Source organism: Ictidomys tridecemlineatus, chromosome 8, assembly GCF_052094955.1.
Source record: "Ictidomys tridecemlineatus isolate mIctTri1 chromosome 8, mIctTri1.hap1, whole genome shotgun sequence".
Classification (NCBI taxonomy): Eukaryota; Metazoa; Chordata; class Mammalia; order Rodentia; family Sciuridae; genus Ictidomys; species Ictidomys tridecemlineatus.
Window position 1 is genome coordinate 86,838,607 of NC_135484.1, and position 25,132 is coordinate 86,863,738.

At 33.7% G+C, this 25,132-nt stretch overlaps 1 protein-coding gene across 7 annotated transcripts in view; it reads right to left on the bottom strand.

Moving 5' to 3' along the window:
- The window catches only part of Smap1 (small ArfGAP 1), a 179,742-nt gene that overhangs the window by 33,948 nt on the left and 120,662 nt on the right, over positions 1–25,132 (bottom strand). For 4 of the 7 annotated variants that reach the window (XM_078019784.1, XM_078019781.1, XM_078019782.1 and 1 more), the window contains one exon: positions 9,545–9,689. The exons of the other annotated variants lie outside the window; for them this stretch is intronic. In XM_078019784.1, the coding sequence (XP_077875910.1) occupies positions 9,545–9,689 (145 nt within the window). The remainder of the gene's footprint in view (positions 1–9,544; positions 9,690–25,132) is intronic. 7 annotated transcript variants of the gene reach the window in all.

The window sequence follows — 25,132 nt, forward strand, 5'->3', positions numbered from 1 at the left end:
GAGCTGAAAGAATAGGTATGTATCAAGAAGTAAAATTAAAACAGTAGAATTAGCTGGGTGTGGTGGTGCATGCCCATAATCCTAGCAGCTAAGGAGGTTGAGGCAGGAGGATATTAAGTTCAAAGACAGCCTTAGAAACTTAGCAAAGCCCTAAGCAACTAAGCGAGACCCTGTCTCAAAATTAAAAAAAAAAAAAAAAAGGTGGAGATGTGGTTCAGTAGTTAAGTGCCCCTGGGTTCAATCCTGGGTATCAAAAACAATAAATAAGTAAACAAACAACAAACAAGACAAACAAACAAACAAAAAGAACAGTAGAGTTAATTTTGTGCACATTCCCACTGTTCTTGTAAGAACAAAACACACACATGCAAACTAAGAATACAAACTGTATAATTTTGGTGATTCTATATGTGAGTTATACAATTTTATATTTCCAATTGAAACTTACACTACACAATATAAAAATTAATGAGAAGTTCATATTAAAGTTGAAATTTTCTCTTTGCTCTGAACAACATTAACAAAGATATCTTGACAAATTAAGAAACTCTAGAAGAAAGGGAAAAGCTTTATATTTTAGTATATTCAATGACACCTTTTTCCTGTTTTTTGAACAAAAGGGTCTCTGATTTTCACTTTATACTGGGTCTTCTACTAAATTACATAGCTGGCACAGTTAATGACCATCAATTTCAGATCAATAAAACAACAATAATATTATCTGTTGTACTGACCTTATGATTGCTGAAATAATAATTAAGATAAATATTACGAGACTTCCAGTTTCTGGTCCACCACATAAGGAGCCTACAAATCACCATTCTGTTTTAACAAGTTAAAAGCTGAACAAATTGAAAAATGAACTGCTCTTTATAGATCCATCAGAGAAGTGAGGTCACAAGGCAATCTGTAGCAGATACACAATCTGAGGCAGATACACAGAAGCAAAACTTGTAGAATCAGAGACCCACTACCAAGACAAGAAAACCTGAACTGTAGTTGATAGACTGCTGGAGGTATGGACAAGCCTGAGAGATTAAAAACTCCAGTCACCCAGGGGCATCCTCATCCTTTTAATTTTACTGTAGGGAGCTAACAAGGTTCTTACAATGAAGATGGGAGGAAAAACCTGTATAGCTTCTGGAAAGAAAAATGAAAATGAACTATTTTGAAATGTGACTGGTCTTAACATGCCATGCTTTCAAGAGAAACTATTTTACTAAAGCCTAACCTTACCTAGGGAAAGGAAATATCCAATTCCAGCCCCCTACAGTTATCCTGTTGCTCCTGAAGGGATGCAGGACAGAGGCACTTATAAAATTCATGGCCCAAGGACATAGGTTCACTAAAAGACTGAGACTAATCTAAGCGGAGGACTATAGAATACTTCTTCTTTCCCATTCCATATTTCCATATTATTATTAAACTACTATTTACTGAGTTCCTTTCACCAAGTACACTATGTCTAGCTTTCAACAAAGGATTACCAGCCATATTTACACACTAAAAGAACACACACACACACACACACACACACACACACACACACACACACACACACAATTTGAAGACACAGACCAAACATCAGAACTGGACTCAAAGGTGTCAGATCATGAATTTAAAACAGATAAAGTTAATAAGCTACAGGCTGTGATGAAAAAAGCACAGAATATGCAAGGGCAGATGAGTAATGTAAGCAGATATGGAAATTCTAAGGTAGAATCAAAAGGAAGTATCAGAGATCAAAAAAGCTGAAGAATGCCTTTGATGGGCTCATTAGTAGACTGGGCACAACTTAGGAAAAAAAATCTCTGAGCTTCAGGATATGTCACTAGAAACTTCCAAAAGAGAAAAGCCAAGAAAAAAGAAAGCAACAGCAAAACAATAATAATAAGAAGAGGAGCTTATGGGACAATTAAAAACGTTTAACATATATGTAATGAGAATATCAGAAGGAAAAGAGAGAATAGAACCAGAATAGAACCAAAGAAATATCTGAAGAGATATGACAGAAATTCCCCTACATTAATCTTGAACACCAAAATCACAGATTCAAGAAGTTCAGAGAACACCAAGCAGGACAAATGCTCCCCAACCAAAAAAAAAAAAAAAAAAACAAAAAACAAAAAACAAAAAACAAAACAAAAAAAAACACAAAAAACAAAACAAACAAAAACTACACCTAAGCATATTATATTCAAATTGCAGAAAATCAAGATAAAGAAAAAAAAATCTTGAAAGAAGCCAGAGGAAAACAAATGTTTTACTCATAATAGAAGAAAAAGATAAGAACATCCAACTTCCCAGAAACCATGAGAATAAGAAGACAGAGCAGAGTGAAACAGCTGAAGTGTTGAGAGGGGGAAAAAAAAAAAAAAAAAAAAAAAAAAAAAAAAAAAAACCACCCAACCAACTTAGAATCCTATTATCCTGCAAAATTATCCTTCAAAAGTGAAAAGGAAATAAAGACTTTATCTGACAAAACTTAATGGAATAATATGCTGTCAGTATACCTACCTTGCAAAAACTAAAAAAAGTCAAATAAGTTCTTCAGAGAGAGGAAAATGGTACAGGTCAGAAGTTCAGATCAACATAAAGATAGGAAAAGCATTAAAGAATAAGTAAAGGTAAAACATTACAAGTATACAATGAAAAACACTAATTTAATTCCTCCTTTTCTCTTTCCTTACTAGTATCTCAGAATCTCATGACTTTATGTATCATGTATCAGATTTCACTAACCACATCACAGCTCTACTAAACTCATTTAAGTAGCACTTTTACAATGTCTGTTTCATCAGGTATTTTCATTGTTTTATTCCTTTACAATCAGGCTGTAAATGCTCTAGAACAGTAGTCACTTATTACCAGGTCATAGGACACAGTTTCATCCTTTCACTCTTTGCATATTCTATCTTAACAGAAGTTCAGTCTCAAAAACCAATCAATTCTCAAACAGAGACTGTTTCTCAATATAATGATCTTGGTTTTAACAACAAAATATTTAATAATCAATAAAAAATAAAATCACAACAAAGAAAAACTAGTCTATCTATTTCAGAATGTTCTTTTAAATAGTTATAAACATTGATTCTTAGTGTGTCTAAATTTATGATTATTCTAGTGATTTGGTAAGAAATCAACTCAATGATATAATTTAATATTACTATAATAGAACTACAATAATAACCAATACAACCATAATAATAACTTATATTTATGTAGTTTCCATGTTCACAAAACTCACATTTTTGCTTTTTACTTTTATTAGTTAATGATTATCTAACAGTCCCATTAATATAAGAGTTTGGAGACTGTGCTCTTGCTGACAGATAACCATGAGCATCAGAACATACAAGCACTCTGACACAACATTAAGAAACCAAACTTGAGATTCATTGGGATAGAAGAAGGTATAGGAATATAGGCTAATGCATAAGAACCTTTTCAGTGAAATAACATCAGAAAAATTTTCAAACCTTAGGAATGAGATGGACATCCACATACAGGATGCATGTAGAACCCCAAAGAAACAAGATAAAACTAGAACTTCTCTAAGAAACTTCATAATCAATATGCCCTATCCTAGAGAAGGATAGAATGTAAAAGCCCCAAGGAAAATGTCAAATCACATTTAAAAGTAGACCAATAAGACTTAATTCAGACTTCTCAACTCAGACCCTAAAAGTCAGAAGGCTTTGAAATGAGATAATTCAAGCTCTGGGGGAAAAAAAATTGTCAACCAACAGCAAAGCTACCAACGAGAACTGAAAAGGAAATTAAAAACTTTGTATGACGAGGATAAACTAAAAGAACTTGCAACCACTAAACCTTCACTACAGAAAATAAACAAACCCCAGAACTCTGAAATGGATGAAAGACTTCAGATAAGCAATTAGGCAAATAAAAATCAAGAATGAATTAAATTCATAAAACAATCAAAATGACTGGAAATCTCTTCAGAATAATTCTGAAAGTAAATGGTTTCAACACTCCAATAAAAGACGCAGACCTGAAGAATAGATTTAAAAGATTTAGAGACCCAACCAAATGCTATTTGCAAGAGACTCACAGGCAAACATATCACCCGACCGAAAGTAAAACAAAGAAAAGACTTATTCCATGAAAATGGAGTCTGGAAACAATAAGAAGTAGGTATTCTCATATCTGACAAAGCAGAATTCAAGCAAAAAATAATCAAAAAAGATAAGGAAGGCCACTACATACTGTTAAAAGGAACAATCCAACTAGAAGATATAAAAATAGCAAATATTTATGCCCCAAATGTCTGTGCACCTAATTACATAAAACAAATACTTCCTAACTTTACTTAGTTCCCAGACTGACACCAATACAAAAATAACTGGTGATTTCAAAATAACCCTCAACAAGAGACAAGTCATCCAGACAAAATTCAATATACTTCTGACCTAAATGATACTATAAATCAAATGGACCTAATAAATATTTACAAAATATTTCACCCAACAGCTGAATACACTTTCTTTTCAGTAGCCCATGATGGAACCTTTTCCAAATAGACTATATTTTAGAACACAAAGCAAGTCTTAATAAATCCAAAAAAATTTTAAAAATCAATTTTATCGCATGCATCTTATCATATCATAGTGGACTGAAATTAGAAATCAACAAGAAAAAAACTTATAGAATCCACATAAAGATTGAACAATACTCTTTCAAATAAGGAATGAATCATAAAAGAAATGAGAGGAGAGATTTAAAAAAAAATTCCTAGAATCAAACAAAAACAGCAACACAACATACTAAAATCTCTGGGATACCATAAAGGCACTATTAAGAGAAAAATTCATGTATTAAGTGCCAATGTTTAAAAAGAAAAAAATTAAGTTCCCAAATAAATTCCCAAATAAACAATCAAATGCTATCTCAAGGCTCTAGAAAAACAGGAACAAACGAATTCCAAAACCAATAGAAGATTGGATATATAATTAAGATCAGAGCCAAAATTAATGAAATAAAAAATTTAAAAATATAAAGGATCAATGCAACAAAGAATAAGCTCTTTGAAAAGATAAACAAAATTGATAAACCCCTAGAAAAAAACTAACTAAAAGAATGAAACAGAAGACCCAAATTAACAAAATTAGAGATAAAAAGGAGATATCACCACAGGCACCTGTTTTGTAAAAAACCTTTGGGAGAAATATAGAATTTATTATTTTAGATAAGCATATATTTCTTCTATAATTGAAATAATACAAAACCATTAATATCATGTTTAATTGCTGTTCTGATTTTTGTTTTCAATTATTGATTAAATTGTTTCTTTACAATATTGATCTTACCATTTCTGGTGCTGTAATTGCTTTCATAGATATTGCTAAATTTTTTCCACTGGCCTATTTTTCTGTTTTTAAGATTTTTGTCTTTGTTTTAATGGTTTTCTGAGATATTTTTCTTTTTAATTTTTTTTGGGGGGAGGGAGGAAGGGAGTACTGGGGGATTGAACTCAGGGGCTCTCAGACACTGAGCTACATCCCCAGACCTATTTTGTATTTTATTTAGAGACAGGGTCTCACTGAATTGCTTAGTGCCTTTTGCTAAGGTTGGCTTTGAACTCGTGATCTTCCTTCCTCAGCCTCCTGAGCGGCTGGGATTACAGGTGCACCACCCACACTTGGCTACTTTTTAATTTTTTATTAGTTCTTTTTAATTATACATAATAGAATTTATTTTGATATAATTATAAAGCATGGAATATAATTTGTTCTAATTCAGTCCCCAGTACTTCCACTTCCCCACCCTTCCTCCCAATTCATGTTCACTTCCCTTTACTCTACTAATCTTTCTACTATTTACTTATACTTTTTTTTTAATAGTGTCTTGTAGATATACATGATCGTGAGTTTCACTGTGGTACATTCATATGTGTACACAGGAATTTTAGGTCAGATTTATTCCACTGTCTTTCCTTATCCTATCCCTCCTCCCTTTACTTCAGTCCCCTTTGTCTACTCCACTGATCTTTCTTTCATTGTTCTTTATTCACCACCCCCTACCCCATTTTGGATTAGCTTTTGCATATCAGAGAAAACATTCAAACTTTGACATTTTGAGACTGGCTGTTTTTACTTAGTATGATAGTCTCTAGTTCCATCCATTTATTGGAAAATGACATAAAGTCATTCTTCTTCATGGCTGATTAATACTACACTGTGTGTATATGCCACATTTTCTTTATCCATTCATCTGTTGAAGGGCACCTGTGTTGGCTCCATAGCTTAGCTATTGTGAATTGTGCTGCTATAAACATTGATGTGGCTGCATATCTGTAGTATACTGATTTTAAATCCTTTGGATACATATTAAGGAAGAATGGGATGCCAGTTCCATTCTTAATTTTTTGAGGAATCTCCATATTTCTTTCCAGAGTGCTTACACCAATTTGAAGTCACACCAACAGGTATGAGTGTGCCCTTTTCCCCACATCATCACTAATATTTATTCTCGTATTCTTGAGAATTGCCATTCTGACTGAAGTGAGATGAATTATCAGTGTAGCTTTAATTTGCATTTCTCTAATTGTTAGAGATGTTGAACATTTTTTCATATATTTGTTGACCATTCATGTTTCTTCTTTTAAGAAGTTTCTGTTTAGTTCCTTTGCCTGTTAACTGATTGGGTTATTTGTTTTTTGGGTTAGTGTTAACTTTTTTGAGTTCTTTGTATATCCTGAATAGTAACACCCTGAGGAACAAGTGGCAAGATTTTATCCCATTCTGTAGGCTCTCTCTTCATGCTCTTCATTGTTTCCTTTGCTGTGAAGAAGGTTTTTAATTTGATACTGTCCCATTTATTTATTTTTAAATTTACTTCTTGCACTTAAGGAATCTTGCTAAGGAGGTTGGTTCTTGAGCTGACATGGTGGAGTGTTGGGCCTACATTTCTTCTAACAGGTGCAGGGTTTATGGTATAATACTGAGGTCTTTGATCCACTTTGTGCTTAGTTTTTGTAGGGTGAGAGATAGGGGTTAAATTTCATTCTATGACTAGTATCCTTGATGAACGTAAATGCAAAATTCTTAATAAAATATTGGCAAACAGCATACAAAAGCACACTAAAAAGACAGCACTTGATGATCAAGTGGGTTTCATCCTGAGAATGCAAGTTTTGTTCAACATATGCATATCAATAAATGTAATTCACCACATAAATAGACTTTAAAAAGATAAAAATCACATTATTAACTCAATAGATGCAGAAAAAGCATTTGACAAAAGTACAACAACCATTCATGTTCAAAACACTAGAAAAACTAGGGACAGAAGGAGCTTACCTCAATATTATAAAGGCTATATACACAAACCAAGACCAGCATGATTATGAATGCAGAAAAACTGAAAGCATTTTGTCTAAAAAAACAGGAACAAGATAAGGATGCCCATTTTCACCAATCCTATTCAACACAGTCCTTGAAACTCTAGCCAGAGCAATTAAGAAAGAGAAGAAAATAAAAGGATATAAACAGGAAAAGAGCTCAAATTATCTATTTGCTAATGACATGATTCCATATTTAAAAGATCCAGAAAATGCCAGCAGAAGACTTCTAGAACTCATAAATGAATTCAGCAAAGTAGCAGGATACAAAATTAACACCCATAAATCAATCATGTTTGCATACCCCAATAATAGAAATGTTGGAAAACAAATTAGAAAAACTATCCCTTAAAAATAGCCTCAATCCAGGCACAGTGGCACACACCTATAATCCCCATGGCTCCAGAGGCTGAGGCAGGAAGATCAAAAGTTCAAAGCAAGGCTCAGCGAGGGCAAGGCACTAAGCAACTCAATGAGACTCTGTCTCTAAATAAAATACAATAGGGCTGGGGATGTGGCTCAGTGAGTGAGTGCCCCTGAGTCCAATCCCCAGTAACAAACAAACAACAACAAAAAATAGCCTCAAAAAAAAAAAATGGGGATAAATCTAATAAAAGAGGTAAAGGATATAGAACACTAAAGAATGAAATTTTAGAAGATGGAAAGGCTTCCCATGTTCTTGGATAGGCAGAATTAATATTGCCAAAATGGCCACACTACCAAAAGCACTATACAGATTCAATGTAATTCCTATCAAAATTCCAACAACGTTCTTCACAGAAATAGAAAAGGCAGTCACGAAATTCATTTGAAAAAATAAGAGACCTAGAATGGGAAAAGCAATCCTTAGCAAGAAAAGCAAAGCAGAAAGCATCACAATACTGGTCCTATTTCTTGGTTTGACCAAGCCCCAGAACCCTATACTTTCTGTATTCAATTGCTTATCTATGTAAGCAAAGAGACTGAGAACAACTCTGAATTATGTGTTTAAGATGGGTCTTTCTAAGAAGTCACCCAAGAGAAAATCATGGTGAGTACCACAGAAAAAGCTAATGTTGCAAGGGTCTTGAGATCATAATAAGCATGACATATTTTAGCAACACAAAAAAGGGATGGCTGGTAGAATGAACAAGGGAAAAAAATGAAAAATGTGAAGTCAGACACATAGTGTATGGATTCACTGTGTATGGCAATGGAAAGCCATTGGGAAGTATGAAGAAAGAAGGTAACATGACCTGACTTACCTTTACACAGAAACCTCTGAAGGAGGTGGGGGCAGGATGTGAGAACAGGAGGGTAATTGCAAAGATCCAGGAAAGAAATAAAGGTGTGCTACTTTAGGGTGGTAATAGTGAAGATGGAGAGAGGTATAGTTATGAAGACTGACTAAAGGAAGTAATGGTGGTAGGGAAGGAAAGATAAATCTAGGTCAACTTGGATTTCTGCCTTGAGCAACTAAGTGAAGCTGGGGAGTGATACTGGGGGGAAGGGAGCAGCTGAGAGAAAATATCAAGAGTTCTGTTTTGGCCATGTTCAGTCTAAGACATATATTATGTGGATATGGACACACGGGCAACTAAACATACAAGGCCAAGGTTCTGGGGCTGGATTAAGCAAAGAAATACAGATTTAGAAGCCATAAGTGTACTCTAATAGTTAAAGCTATGGGACCTGTTAAGCACCCGTAGGCAGAGAAAAGGTACCCAAAAAGGGAGCCCAGCACTGAACTAGAGTCCTAAAATATTTTGAGGTCTGGCAGTGAATACAGAGTCAGCAAAGAATAGAAGGAACAGCTAATGAAGTGAAAATAAAACCAGAAAAATGGGATCCCTGGAAACCAAGACAAAAAAGTACTTTATGAAGCAGAATGTGGCCATCTATATAAAAAACTAATGAAAAGAAAGACAAAAACAGAAAAATCCAATAGGCTTGATAACAGGAAAATAATTGGTGACCTTGACTTTAAGGAGCCTCAGGAGAAGGTGTTGGAACTGGAGGAGCATGGAATGAGGAGAAAGCCTTGAATTAGAAAGTATAAACAATGATTAGAGAAGACTCTTTCAAAAAGGGTAGTGGCTGGAGATGATACTAATGGGAGATCACAAATTAGGATAATTTGGTGGGGAAGGAAGGAATTGAAGAAAGAACAGGTAATCACAGACTTGAAGGTGTGAGGCAAATTACCCAGAGCCCAGTTGGAGCCACTGATCAATGACAGGGGTAGCCTTGCCCATTTCATCAGAAGGAAAGATAGTGCACAATGCAGGCAGGCTGATTGTTTCAGGGTAGGGAGAATGAGGTAGTTCCTTGTAGCTGCTATCTTCTCAACCTGAAAAACATTATTAAAATAGGTAATATGTTTATATAGAGAAAAAAGGCATAAAAAAACTCTTCAGAAGAATAGAAAGCAAACCTACTAGGAAAGTGGAAAAAAACTATAAGCAACATTCAATGCCCATTTGAGATTTGTAGCCACAAAGTGATAGTGAAACCAGTAAGCAGACAGAGAGATTTTTGGCTCAATTGAGGGTATGGAACAGAATGATAATTGAGCTGAATCGGTTCTTGCCAGAAAGGAGTATCATTGAGGGAGAGCACGTTATTCAGAAGGAAATAAGGAGATGCAATTGCAGAATTTTGGTTAAGTCAGAAGAACTATTTAAAACATTCTAGTTTGAGATAAAAATAATCTCAATACCTTAAGGAATTTCTTCTTTTTCAATTGTTAAGTCATTTACCAGATATTTGACAATAGCATTGAGTGTAAATAGAGTAGTTTTCCAACATTATTTACTTGAAGTCTTTTCATGTTATTATGACACCGAACTATACTGACTGGACAGTGAAAATTTTAATAACATCTTCCTGCATGCAATGATTAGTATGCATGTCAAAACATAAGAATGTTTTGAATAAGTCCCCCAAAGGTTCATTCATTAAAGGCTTGGCTCATGATTCTATGAGGCCTACTAGAAGGTCTTCTGGTACATAGGGCCATGCCATGGAAGGGGAACACCTTTGTTCCTAGAATCTTTTTTTCTCTCTTTTCCCATCCCAGCCATGAGGTGAGTAGTTTTGTTCCAGCATGTATTCTTTACCATGATGTGCTGCTCATCACAGGACCAAAAGCAACAGTACCAGTCAACCATGGGTTGAAACCATTAAAACTGTGAGCCAAAATAAACCTTTCCTTTTAAAAAGTTCATTATCTTAAGTATTTATTACGGTAACAAAAAACTGGCTAACAAAGGTATGGTATGAAAATGTCATTGCAAGAAAGATCAACTAAAATTAAATCAAATGAAGCATAAAACACATTAACATCTGGAAACAATTTCAAGGAAAACCCAATTCATACGCTACAAAGAAAGAATGAGAGAAAGGATTTACACAATGAAGCTTTACACTTTTCTTTATAGGTTCTGATTCATTTTTATGGAAGAAAAGAGTGGACAAAGGGGTTGGGGAGAGAACACAGGGAGGAGACAACAGGTTTTCTCCACTCTTCTCCTTCTGCCTGTCATCTTTCCCTTAGGCTATAAGCTCTGAGAAGATAAATTTTTTTTTTTTTTTCCTGAGATCATCTCTGTGCCTCCAAAACTAGAATGGGACTCAACAATGAATAAGCTCAATAGAAGATTCTCAGTAAATGTGTATTGAAATTAGAATTCCCAGGCAAACATATACAAAATTATTGGTCATGGAAAAAGAATAGGTGGAACCTAAACAAACACCTTTGTTCCTAGAGACTCTTAAAAATAAGCTCTATTGGGAAGCCCAGCACATATCAGGTTGCCATAAGGAAAGTATGGGGACAGTAATCAGAAATATCACAGTTTTCCAACTAAATGCACCAGATGAGACTGTAAGCTTTAAGAAGGCAGAGATTTTTGTCTAATTTATTTACTGCGTATATCCCACGAATGTATTAAAGAACCTGCACACATCCATACATATTTGTTGAATAATTTGGTGTATTTTCAGGGTTATAAAGATGAGAGACCAAAGAAAAAATACTAATAAATTATGACCTTATCTTGGAATAACCATTTTAAGATTAAGCTGTAATTATAAACATTGAGGCCCTCCTGACTCCAAAGCCCATCTTCTTTTTACTATACCATGTTGCCATGATTTAGTATAGATGGTATGTTAAATCAATCCAGGAACACTATATTAGAAAATGCATGCTAAAGATATAAACAGCTTACTATTTCCCAGTGAGTATGAGCAGTTGTTTCAATTAATCTATGGCAGACATTCATGAGAAGATAACATATTCCCAATAAACTGCCTTCCATTTAGAAAGATCTGCTCTACCAATTATGAGATATGTGACCTTAGTCATTTTTCATTCTAAATCTTAGGTTTCTTTCTTTTTTGGGGGGGTGGGGTGGCATTGGTACTGACTGTACTTAGGGGTGCTCAACCACACCCCCAGCCTTTTTTATATTTTATGTAAAGACAGGGTATTGCGCAGTTGCTCAGGGTCTTGGCTCAGTTGCTGAGGCTGGCTTTGAACTGGAGATCCTCCTGCCTCAATCTTTCAAGCCACTGGGATTACAGGTAATTTCTTCTTCTATCTCTGTATGATACTTGTATTAAAATTTCCTAAGGTTACTGTGAGGACTTATTAGCACTTATAAATGCTTATTAGTACAATGCATAGCACTTGACAGAAACTCAGAGTTGATCCTTTTCCCTCACCTTTTCTCCTATCTTTCCCCACTTTTGTATGTTATAGTGTTATACACATAAGCCACAGAGCATATTGGTTAAGAGCATAGTCTGAAGGCAGACTACTCAGATTGGCTACTACTGATAGCTATGTGACTACAAATAAATTACTAATGTGTGTCTCCACTAATAAATTACCAAACTTGTGCCTTCCAGATTCTCATCATAAATGAAAATAATAATATCAAGTTGTTATGGTTTGGATCTAAAAATCCACCCTCTTCCAAAGCTCATGTGTTAGGCAATGCAGGAACTTTCAAGGGTTAAATACTTTGATTATGAGAGTTGGAACCTCATGAGATGATTAATTCATTTAATGGATTAATAATCTGAATGATTACTGGGTGGTAACTATAGGCAGGTGGGGTGTGACTGTAGGAAGTAGGTCACTGGGGGAGGGGTCTTGTACTGTATCTTCTCCCCAGCTCCTCAAGCGCTCTCTCTCTGCTTTATATTCACCATAAATTGAGAAGCTTTCCTCCATCATGCTCTTCTGCCACAAAGTTCTGTCTCACTTCAGGTCTATAGCAAAGGTGTCAGACAACTGTGAATTGAAACCATGAGTCAAAATAAATCTTTCCTCCTATAAGTAGTCCTTGTCAGATATTTTTGCTTACAGTGATAAAAAACTGACTACCATAAAACTCATGAAGTTGTTGTAAGGACTATAAAATAATGTCTTTAAGTGATTAGAATAATGTTTGGCACATGCTGGTCACCAAGTAAGTGCTCGTCATTTTTATTACCTTCAATAACCTATCTAATCTAACTGCTGATCCTAACACCTTGCATACAATATTCTTAAACACAAACTTTTAACTTCATAAAATTGCCTTCACATTTATTGTGCATTTTTATGTGATGAGTCCTATTCTAGAACACATTTATCGAGGAAGTCTTCTCCTTATTTTCTACTTAACTAAATTTCTAATTTACTAGGAAGGAGTGTAAAGCTTGCTTACTGAACAAAAGCCTTTCTTTTATTAAACAGAAAATAAAGACTTTGCACATGAAGTAATTGGATTTCTTCCTCCTTTTTATTGCTTCACTTGCAGTAAAGCTTTAAATGACTGCAAAAATGTTTCAGACATTTCATGAAGAAAAAAATGTTTCCAATGTACTACAAAAGCCTGTAATAGAACCTAAAGTATGGTTTTCTGCCACAATCTATATACTCTTTATCATTACAGTTTCTTTAATAGTAAGCAGGTATTAAACAGCTTCATCGGGCTCCTTCTTTTAGGTCTGAGAGCTTTTTAGTGTATAGTTATTTAGCCAACAAAGTAACATTACTATCATATTGTTATTGCTCTCTGCAAGACAATGACTCTTATTCTAGCTACTTGATTTTCTTTCTTAAGCTAGACAAATGGAAGACACAGCAAACCATACTAGCTAAAAGAACTTTCATGTCAAATTTGTCTCAAGCTATTAAAAAGTATTTACTCATTTAATAGTAGCCTTTTAAATTACAAGACATTCTGTACACTTTTAGCATCAACTAGTAAAAATACTGTATTGACTTTTATATCTACCAAAGGGTTGTATGTGTGTGTTTCAGTGACAATATCAAGTTTTGATGAAAAATGCAAAGCAGTTGTGACTGTCATACAAAATTACTACCTAGAGTGATATTTTACATTAGTTTTACTGATAAAAGGATAGAGAAATCAAGTTTTAGACTCCTTAAAGACTAATCTATACAGTTATTGATTATTCCTTTGAACAACTGTTATTTGTTGCCAATTTATGTAGGATAGGTTCATCTATTTAAAATGAGGAGTGTGGAAATTTAGATACTAGGATTTACTAAAAGTTATGAGACAAATTAAGGGATAGAACAGGAAAAAAAAACCAACTTTCAATTCATTAAAACGGGGTTATATCAAGAGAACTGGATTTGAGTTGGGCATGGTGGCACATGTCTATAATCTCAGAAGTTTGGGCAACTAAAGCAGGAGGATGGCAAGTCAAAGCCAGCCTCAGCAACTTAGCAAGACCATGTCTCAAAATAAAAAATTAAAAAGGGCTAGGGATATGGCTCAGTGGTTAAATTACCTGGGTCCAATCCACAGCCCCCTACCCCCCAACAAAAGAGACAGTGTTGGACACATGAGGAAAAAAAACAAATGATATACTGGTATCTATAAGATTATTATACCCACTGAAATCAACATTCTCATAAAATTTCATGGCTGTTTGTACCAGATAATAACTATCATGTAATGGAGACTTCTTTCCATAATCCAAACACAAAAAATTGAAAATATTGGATACCTTTAGAACAATATCTCAATGTTATCAGAAAAAAAAGTCCTTATCTAAATCTTCAGATCTACAGCTAAGAATGTTAAATGCAAAATTATAATTATAATGAGTCCAGATTGGTAGTAGGAGGCCACAAACATAAGAGAAACTCTAAAAGACAGAACAGTCATCTTATGGCAAGCATACATAAGAAAATTTCCAAGGCCAGAGGTTATTTTGTAATATACAAGTTCACACATTTAAAAAACAGAACATGGATGCTACCCCATCTCATCCTTTCATTGTTTAAAAATTCTAACTTGAAAGTAAAAAAAAAAAGTTACTTTCCAGTTAGATTTTATTGATTTCAGCTAAAAGTTATGAGACAAATTAAGGGATAGAACAGAAAAAAAACAGCTTTCAATTCATTAAAACTGGAGTATATCAAGATAAAATCATGCAGACCTACAAAATACCTTTAAAACATATTTATTAGTTATTTAATTATGGCAAAATATACATATTTTACATAAATTCACCATTTTAAGTGTATAGTAAATAAGAAACAGACTTCAATTTTTTAACATATCTAATTGACTTTTTATTTCAATACCCTGTTTTGAATTTTTTCTGCCCAAATGCAGATGATTCTAATCAAACAGGAATTAGATGAAAGATATGTAATTTTAAAAGATAAGCCTGACTCTGGATAACTTCTAATTAATACAATGCCAATTTGTTTCATTTGACCCTACAGTTTACCTTCTACTTAATGACATTTTTATAAACCTTTTTTTCCATATACATTAAATATAATTAATAAATTTTCTTTTGGCCTCTGAATAGGAAAAAGATTTGTATCTATATCCAAGAGCCCTTGACATTACTGATACTCTTTAGTGAATCACACAACAGATAGGTATTCATTCTTCCACTAAGAGACTGTTTCACTGAGATGTATTTTGAAACAGTGGTTCTCAAGTAAGTAATGATTTGCCCCTATAGTGATTCATTTAGCAATGGCTGAAGACATTTTTATCTGGTAAGACTGGTAAGATGCTGTTTAACATCCTATAAGACACAGGATAGCCCCCTACTACTCTATCCTTTGTCCTTAAAATACTTCATTGTATGCAGTAGGTACTCAGAAATGTCTGTTGAACAGACTTTCTGTACCTATAAGAAAACAGATAGTTGTAATACATCTACTAATTAGCAGATCTGAGAATCAAACTGAGTTGTTCTAACCAAGTCTACACTTGTCTATCTTCTACTACCAGTCTGTTGATGTTTTTCAAAAAGACTTCTAAAAGTCCACATTCTTTGACATAGCAATTCCAGTTTTTAAAATGGATGGTAACAAGTTATAACATATGGGGGTAAAAAAGAAGTTATAACACAGCTGTATACTAATATACATATATATATACAGAGATAGAGCTACATAGATAGGTTTTCATTGTTCAAAAAGAGGGATAAATTTTAAAATCTTAACTTTGCAAAGATAAATTATGCTATATCCCATCAGTAGAATATTTTAAAAGACAGAAAGGCACAGGTATATTTATTTGTAAGAAAAGGCATTCAAGATATATTGTTAAATGACAAGGAACAGAATAAGTTACAAAATAACAGAAGTATTATGGTATCCAATGAATACATATATTTCCATGAGAAACAATCAAAAAGGATGAAAAAAAATGTTAGAAATAATTCTTTCTAGGTAGGGCTATCTGTAGTGATGTTACATGCTTATGTGTATTTTTAACTTCTTTAAAATATATATGGTTTGAGTATTACAGAGAAGCAGAAAAGTGAGGTTATAAAAAATGCACTCGTCTATCATATATCTTGGAAAAGAACAAAATACTCTATAAATTCACCAAACAAGACAGATTATTTATCTTTTACTTAAGGGTACACCATAATCTCTTCTGTTTCAGAGAGAACAATCCATTTTTTAAAAAATGCTTAATAGCTAAAGAAAAATAGGGACCTGTCAAATGAAACTAGCAATCTATGCCATAATAAAACTTAGGCAACAGGGAAGCAGCACTAAACTGCTTTCTAAGAATGATATGTAGTGATACTTAAACTATTATTTTCTTTAAAAGTCTAGAAACAATAGATCATTATCAAATTAATCTCTATGGTCCAGCTTTACAATGGAAATGAAATGATTTAAGGAAAATATAAAGAATCTTTCAAACCTATTAATAAAAAGGTTATGAGAACGCATTTGATGTACTTACTCACCTAAGATCATATGTTTCTATATTTCAATAAAAGAATGGATTATTAGAAATATTTTCTTCTCAAATGTACTCATTCATTATAGTAATTTAGCCTAACTTACACTGAGAACTTGGTAGCTGTGTAAATGTCTCCTTCAGGGTGCTAAATAATGTAACCTATCAATATAGCATCTGGTAATGAGGCACTTAATTTAACTTTAATGGCTTACTAAGAACAATTTATTTGATTTACAACTAGTTGTTAACCTTCCAACGTTGGATTGAAATTTTAAGTTCAATAGATTCATAATTATATCTTTTGCTTATACTAGTAGATCACCAAAATATTTTTAAATTTTATTAACATAAAAGGTTTGTTCAAAAGAGTAAATTGATGGTTGTTTGTTTCCTTCCCAGCTAGTTTTAAAAAGCACTATTCATCTACATCATCATCTTAAAGATTTAAATATTTTTCATATTTTAAAACAAATTTCTTCATCAAAAGCGGTTTGTGTTTATTAGTGTTTCTCTATTTCCTTCCTGGAATTTTAAATTCTATTTTGATATATTCTTTCTGAACTGATTTTTCTCCCATAAAATTCAAGAAACTAGTGGCAAATATCTGAACAGGAAAAACCTTTTTTATATACTAGAAAAAAATCAGAACATATACTTTGAGGACTACATTTCACTGCATGCAATATCCTTTATACTAAGATTATTCCACCACAGCATATACAAGAAAGCAAGAGTAAACACACACATGCACACACACACACGCACACACACACACACACACACACACGCAACCCCCCACCCCAGCCCTGACCTCAATATAGAAGTAGCCTGCAGTAAGACTAACTGAATATGTTTTCTCCTAAATTGGACTTTGTGTTTTAAGAGGGGGCAAAAACCGATTAAAGAGAGCAGCAACTAGGTATTTGAAACAGAAGTCTGAAATATGAAGAATTCCCTGAATAAAATCCAGCTCTACAGTTCTGAAAGTCATCTTTAAGGACATATTTAGAAAATGTTAGGAAACTGTACCAATGTTTAGTAGGTGGAATAAACCATTCTAAATTTAGAGCCATTTATTACCAGAGGGATCCCTAGAGATCATTTAGACAAACCTTATTTTTAAAATGAAGAGGGAAGTTCCAAGTTAAGCAACTTTGCCAAGGAGACAGTGAACCACAGATCAGGTGCTAGAGCTTAGTTGCCTTGCATCTTCACTAAAACCACTTCTCATTTGGGAGGAGGTAGGGAAATGTCTCAACAAGCTTGACTGCCTGCTTTTGTAAATAAAGTTTTATTAGAACAAATTCATTACTGCTTTCACATTACAAAGAGTTGAGTAGTTGTAAAAATGAAATATAGTTCAAAATTTTTACTATACAAAAAAGTTTTTTTTTACTACACAAAAGTTTAGGAACTTAATATATAATGAGTACACATAATGGGTTGTAATAATAGTAATATAACCAGTACCAGAAAAGGTTTAACTCTTCTTTCCTTTAGTAAGGAACTATTTTTCCATTTTCCATATTTTGATATGCAAACCTCTAGAAATGAAAACTATAAAACTTTTATAACCTCACTAAGGATAAATTAAGATCTTCTTCCTTAAACTGAAAGAGAACTCATATAACTTTGCTTTAATAGGATATTCCTTATATACATGAAATACTTACAGATCACTGGTTACTTGAAAAGTAACCTAGTAGACCAATCTTAGCAAATTAGAACTATCTAATATATGACAGAATGTTATAGAAAGTCAAATTTTTACACAATTTTTCTACCAGTATAGAGCACAGAGACAACTATTCAAATGTCAGAAGCACCTGCTTTATTAATCATTTGATTCATTTTATTAAATTTTTAGATTTTATTTTTCTTCTCCCAGTAAACCTGGCTCTTACTGACCCAATAAATAATAGATGCCTGCACACCACAAAGATGTAAACCTCAATGAGACTTGAGTAAAATAAAAATAAAGTCTGGGAACAGTGGCGGTATACCTGTAATTACAGCTACCTGGAAATTTGCTGGTTAGAGACCCACCAAGGCAATTTAGTGAAACCCTGTCTCAAAATAAAAAATAAAAAGTGACAGGGATGAAGCTCAAGGGTAGAGGACTTGCCTAGCACATTGTGAGATCTTGGGTTCAATTGCCAGTACTGGAAAAAAAAAAAAAAGAAAAAAAAGAGAAACTTTCCATGAAAGTTGTAGACTGCGTGAGGAAAATAAATTTAATTATAGAAGAATGAAGTAGCTAAATAGAAGCTAACAAATTATAAATAAATAGTTCTTTAGGAAAATCTAGACATTCCACTATAACATGATGTAGAACATACAACAGGAATGAAACTGCAGCAAGAAGATTTTCATGTCAAATCAAAATATCCACCCCCCCAATACATCCCCACACACAACATTTGGGAATTGAAATCAAAGACTAGGGTTCAAATCCTTGGGCTATCACCAACTACTAACTCGATGCAAATCACTTCTAAGCAATGAGCTCCTACTAGAATTTAGTTTACTTTCATTTTTTTATAAAATAAAAAATGTGAATAATAGTAAGATTCCTCCCAAATCCCAAATTAATGTTAGTATATATTAATATTAATATATGTTGATATATATTAATATGTATACACTTTTGCTTTAAATAGTTTATTGAACAAATTAGGGTAATTAGCACCTCCAACATCTACAACATTTATCATTCCTGTGTGATGAGAAAATTCCAAACCCTATCTTCTAGCTATGAGAGTGCAGGGATGAGTAGAAGTTGGTCAGTGGGTACAATACTGCAATTAAATGGAAGGATAATTCTAGGTATATTGCTCAGAAGTGTGAATATAGCTAACAATAATGGATCATATTTCAAAATATTTCCTTATTTTTATTGTTTAAAGTTGAGTTTGTAAATCCTGTATATATTATAAATATAGTATTTTTTATTAGACAATTATAATTACGCATAATGGTTGAGTTCATTTTGACAAAATCATACAGCATGATTTACTCTCTTTCAGTCCTTGTTCCTCCCACCTTTCCCCCTCTCCTCCTCCCTCCCCCTATTCTTCCACTAATTTACTGATCTTTCATTTATTTATTTTTGATTGATGCTTGCTGCATATAAATAAAGGTGAAATTTCCTGTAGTATATTTATAAGTGCATATAATGTGATTTTCTTAAATTCCTTCTGCATTTCCTTGCCTTTCCCATCTCTACTCCCCCTCCCTCCCTCTCAATTTCCTTCTTCTTTTCCACTGATCTTCCCTATATCTTTAGGGTAGCCAATGCACACCCCCCACCCCACTCTCCACCACCACGTTCTTTCCCTTATTTTGCTCTAGCTTCCACATATGAGAAAACATTCAACCTTTGATTTTAAGAATCTGGCTTATTTCACTTAGCATGATATGCTCCACTTATATCCATTTATTGGCAAATGCCATAATCTCATTCTTCTTCATGCTGAGTAAGATTCCATTGTGTATACATACCACATTTTCTTAATCTATTCATCTAGTAATGGACATCAGTGCTGATTTCATAATTTGGCTACTGGGAATTGTGCTTCTATAAATATTGAAATGGATATATGGGCTATACTATGATAATTTTAGTTCTTTTGGAATAAATACTAAGTAGTGAGATAGCCTGGTCATATGGTGGTTCCATTCCTAGTTTTCCTAGGAATCTCCATACTGCTCTCCAAAGTGGCTGTAGTAATTTGTAGTCCCACCAACAATGTATAAATGTATCTTTTCTCTCATATCCATGCTAGCATTTATTAGTATGTGTATTCTTGATAATTATCATTCTAACTGAAGTGAGGTGAAATAATATTAGTGTGCTTTGATTTGTATTTCCCTGATTGCTAGAGATGTTGAATATTTTTTCATATTTTTTAGCCATTAGTGTTTCTTCTTTTAAAAAGTGTCTGTTCAGTAGTTCTTTTGCCCATTTATTGACTGGGTTATTTGTTGTTGTTGTTTTGTGTGTGTGTGTGTAAAAAGTTTTTTGAATTCTTTGTATGTTCTGGGTATTAATCTCTGTCAAAGGAGCAGCTGTTAAAGATTTTCTTCCATTCTGTAAGCTCTCTATTCACACTCTTTTTTGCTTTGCTGTGAAGAAGCTTTTTAATTTGATGGCATCCACTTATTTATTTCTTGATCATTAGGGATCATGTTTAGGAAGTTGGTGCCTGTACCAATATGATGAAGTGTTGACCCTATGTTTTCTTCTAGCAATTGCAAAATTTCTGGTCTAATACCCTAGGCTTTGATACATTTTGAGTAATTTTTGTGCAGGGTGAGAGACAGAAATCTCGTTTCATTCTTCTACACATGGATAACCTTTTTTCCTAGCAACATTCCTTAAAAAAAAAAAAATAACTTTTCTCCAACGTATATTTTTGGTACCTTTGTCAAGTATCAGATGGCTGAAAGTATATGAGTTTGGTTCTGTGTCTTCTATTCTACTTCATTGGTCTTCATATCTATTTTGATGCCAATACCATGCTGTTTTTAAAATTTGTTTTAATGGAGTATAATTTCTCATTCTTCTGGTTATACATGATGTAGACTCACACCTGTCATGGGGTAAGAATGTGTGATTCACTCTATTATCCTTCTTATTCCCATACCCCACCTTCCCCTCCCTTCACTCCCCTCTACCTAAAGTAACTCTATTCTCTCCTAGCCCCCCTACCTTATTGTGAATTAGCATCTGCATATCAGAGAAAACAGTTGGCCTTTGGTTTGGGGGGGATTGGCTTATTTCACTTAGCATGATAATCTCCAGCTCCATCCATTTACCAGCAAATGCCATCATTTCATTCTTCTTTAAGACTGAGTAATATTCCATCATATATACCACATTTTTTGGAATTTTTTAATATTTATTTTTTAGTTATCGGCGGACACAACATCTTTGTTTGTATGTGATGCTGAGGATTGAACCAGGGCCACACGCATGCCAGGCAAGCACACTACCGCTTGAGCCACATCCCCAGCCCTATACCACATCTATTTTAATCCATTCATCTGTTGAAGGGCACCTAGGTTGGTTCCATAGTTTAGCTACTGTGAGTTGAGCTGGTATAAACATTGATGTGGCTACATCACTGTAATATGCTTTGGGTATAAACCAAGAAGCAGGATACCTGTGTCAAATGGTGGTTCCGTTCTGACTTTTCTGAGGAATCTTCATACCGCTTTCCATAACGATTGCACCAATTTACATTCCCACCAGTAATATGTGAGTGCTCCTTTTTCTCCACACCCTCACCAACATTTATGGTTGTTTGTATTCTAGATAATTGCTATTCTGACTGGGGTGAGATGAAATCTTACAGTAGTTTTAATTTGCATTTCTCTAATTGCTAGGGATATTGAACATTTTTTCATTTATTGGTTGATCTATTATAGTTCTTCTTCTGTGAAATGTTCAGTTCCTTAGCCCATTTATTGACTGGGTTATTTTGTTTTTTAGTTATCTATATATCCTGGAGATTAATGCTATATCTGAGGTGCATGTGGTAAAGATTTTCTCTCATTCTGCAGGCTCTCTCTTCACATTATTGTTTCCATTGCTGAGAAGAAGATTCTTAAGTTTGAATCAATCCCATTTATTGATTCTTGATTTTTACTTCTTGCACTATAGGAGTCTTGTTAAGGAAGTCAGATCCTAAGCTGACCTGATGAAAATTTGGGTCTACTTTTTCTTCTACTAGGCACAGAGTCTCCATTCTAGTCCTAAGTCTTTGATTCACTTTGAGTTGAGTTTTGTGCAGGGTGAGATAGGGATTTCATTTAGTTATATGTGGATTTTTAATTTTCCCAGCACCATTTATTGAATAGGCTATCTTTTCACCAGCATTTGACAAAACACAGCACACCTTCATGTTCAAAACACTAGAAAAACCAGGGGTAATAGGAACATACCTGAACATCATAAAAGCTATATATGCTAAACCCAAGGCCAATATAATTCTAAATGGATAAAAACTGAAAGCATTCCCTCTAAAAACTGGAACAAGACAAGGATGCCCTCTTTAACCACTTCTATTCAACATCATCCTTGAAACTCTAGCCACAGCAATTAGACAAAAGAAAGAAATTAAAGGGACATGAATAGGAAAAGAAGAATTCAGACTACCACTATTCACTGACAACATGATTCTATATATTTATTGAATAGGCTATCAAAAAATTCCACCAGAAAACTTCTAAAACTCAGCAAAGTAGCAGGTTATAAAATCAACACCCATAGTGGCACGGTATTGGCACCAAAACAGATATGTGGACCAATGGTACAGAACAGAAGATACATAGACAAACCCACATAAATATAGTTATCATGCTATTTTTGTTACTATAGCTCTATAGTATAATTTGAGATCACATATTGTGATGCCTCCTCTATTGCAATTCTTCCTCAAGATTACTTTAGTTGTTCTGCATCTCTTCCAAATGAATTTAAGGACTGTTTTCTTCCTAGGTCTATGAAGAATGTCACTGTTTTTGATGTGGACTGCACTGAATGTATACACTGCTTTTGGTAGGATGGCCATTTTGTTAATATTAATTCTGTCTATTCAAGAACATGGGAGATATTTCCATTTCCTAAAATCTTCTTCAATTTCTTTCTTCAGTATTCTATAATTTTCATTGTAGAGATCTTTCATCTCTTTGGTTAGAAAAATTCCCAAGGTTTTTTGTTTGTTTAGTATTTTTTAGGTTATTGTGAATGGGATGGTTTTCCTGATTTCTTTTTCCTCCTACTTTCCTGAATTCATTTATCAGCTTGAGAAGTCTTCTGACGAGATTTTTGGAGTCATTTAGATATAGGATCACATCATCAGCAAATAGAGATAGTTTGACATCTCTGCTTTCTTTTGATATCCCTTTAATTTCCTTCTCTTGCTGACTGCTCTGGTTCGAGTTTCAAGAACTATATTGTATGGATGCGCAACAGTGGACATCTTTGCTTGTTCTTGATTTTATAGGAAATACTTTCAGTTTTTCTCTGTTCAGCATTATGTTGGCTTTGGGTTCATCATATATAGCTTTTATAATTTTGAGGTAAATTCATTTTATCCCTAGTTTATCCAGCACTTTTAACATGAATAGATGCTGGATTTTATCAAAGCCTTTTTCTCTATCAAGATGATTGTAAGATTCTTGTTCTTAATTCTATTTAAGTGGTGAACTGAATTTATTGATTTGTCAATGTTGAACCAATCTGGCCACCCTGGGATGAAACCCATGGTATATTATCTTCTTGGTATGTTTTAGAATGAAGTTTGCTAATATTTTATTAAGAATTTCTACATCTATTTTCATTGGGGATACTGGTCTACAGCTTTCTTTTCTGATGTGTTTTTGCCTGGTTTTGGTACCAGGGTTATACCCACTTCATAGAATATCCATTGGGAGTGTTCCCTCCCATTCAATTTCATGGAATAATTTGAAAAAGACTGCTGTTAGTTCTTCTTTAAATATCGAAACTCACCTGAGAATCCATCTGATTCTAGGCTTTTCTTTGTTCATGGGGTTTTAATTGCTATTACAAATTCATTACTTGATGTTGTTCCATTTGGGTTTTCTATATCTTTCTGGTTCAATTTGGGTAGTTCATACACATCTAAAAATTTTGTCAATGTCTTCTAGATTTTTCAGTTTATTAGAGTATAAATTTTCAAAATAGTTTCTAATGATCCTTCGTATTTCAAAAGTGTCTATGGTGATACTTCCTTTTCATCTCTAATTTTGTTTCTTTCTTTTGGCTAGCTTGGCTAAGGGTTTATCAATCCGACTCACCTTTTGAAGGAACCAATTCTTTGTTTCACTGATTGCTTTTGTATTTTCAATTTCATTAATTTTGGCTCAGATCTTAATTATTACCTGTCTTCTACTGAGTTTGTAATTAGTTTGTTCTTCCTTTACTAATGCCTTGAGGTGAAGCCTAAGCTTATCTGCCATATTAATATATTTTTCAAGTAACTATTCATTAAGCTATCACGTTGTCAAAAATCACACTAATGGGGATAGGGTGTGTGGTTCAGTGGAAGAGCATGTACTTAACATGTGTAAGGACCTGGGTTCAATACCCAGTACCACTACCCCCACCCACCCCAGCAAAAAAAGGATAACTATACTAATGGCTTTAATTATTTATACAAATAAATGAAACTTAGAGAAAGGATCCTAGAATAATAATCCCAATTAATCCCTATCAAGTATTCTTTTAAACTCATGAAATATAAGCTGGAGTTTAATCTGTATTGGTTTAAAAAGATAAATAAAAGTCCTTATTTTTCCAACCCATTCTCCATAAATTCTCCAATGAAACTAGGTGACATTAGACAAATCATACATTCTGAGTATGAGTTCACCACTCTATAAAATGGACCTTGTAGCTTTTGTGAAGAATAAAGATAACATACACAAAAAGTTGAAAGCTTTTCCTTTGAGCTCAGGAATAAAACAAGGAGGCTTCTATCACCAATTCAGAAACCAGAACAAGAAAAAG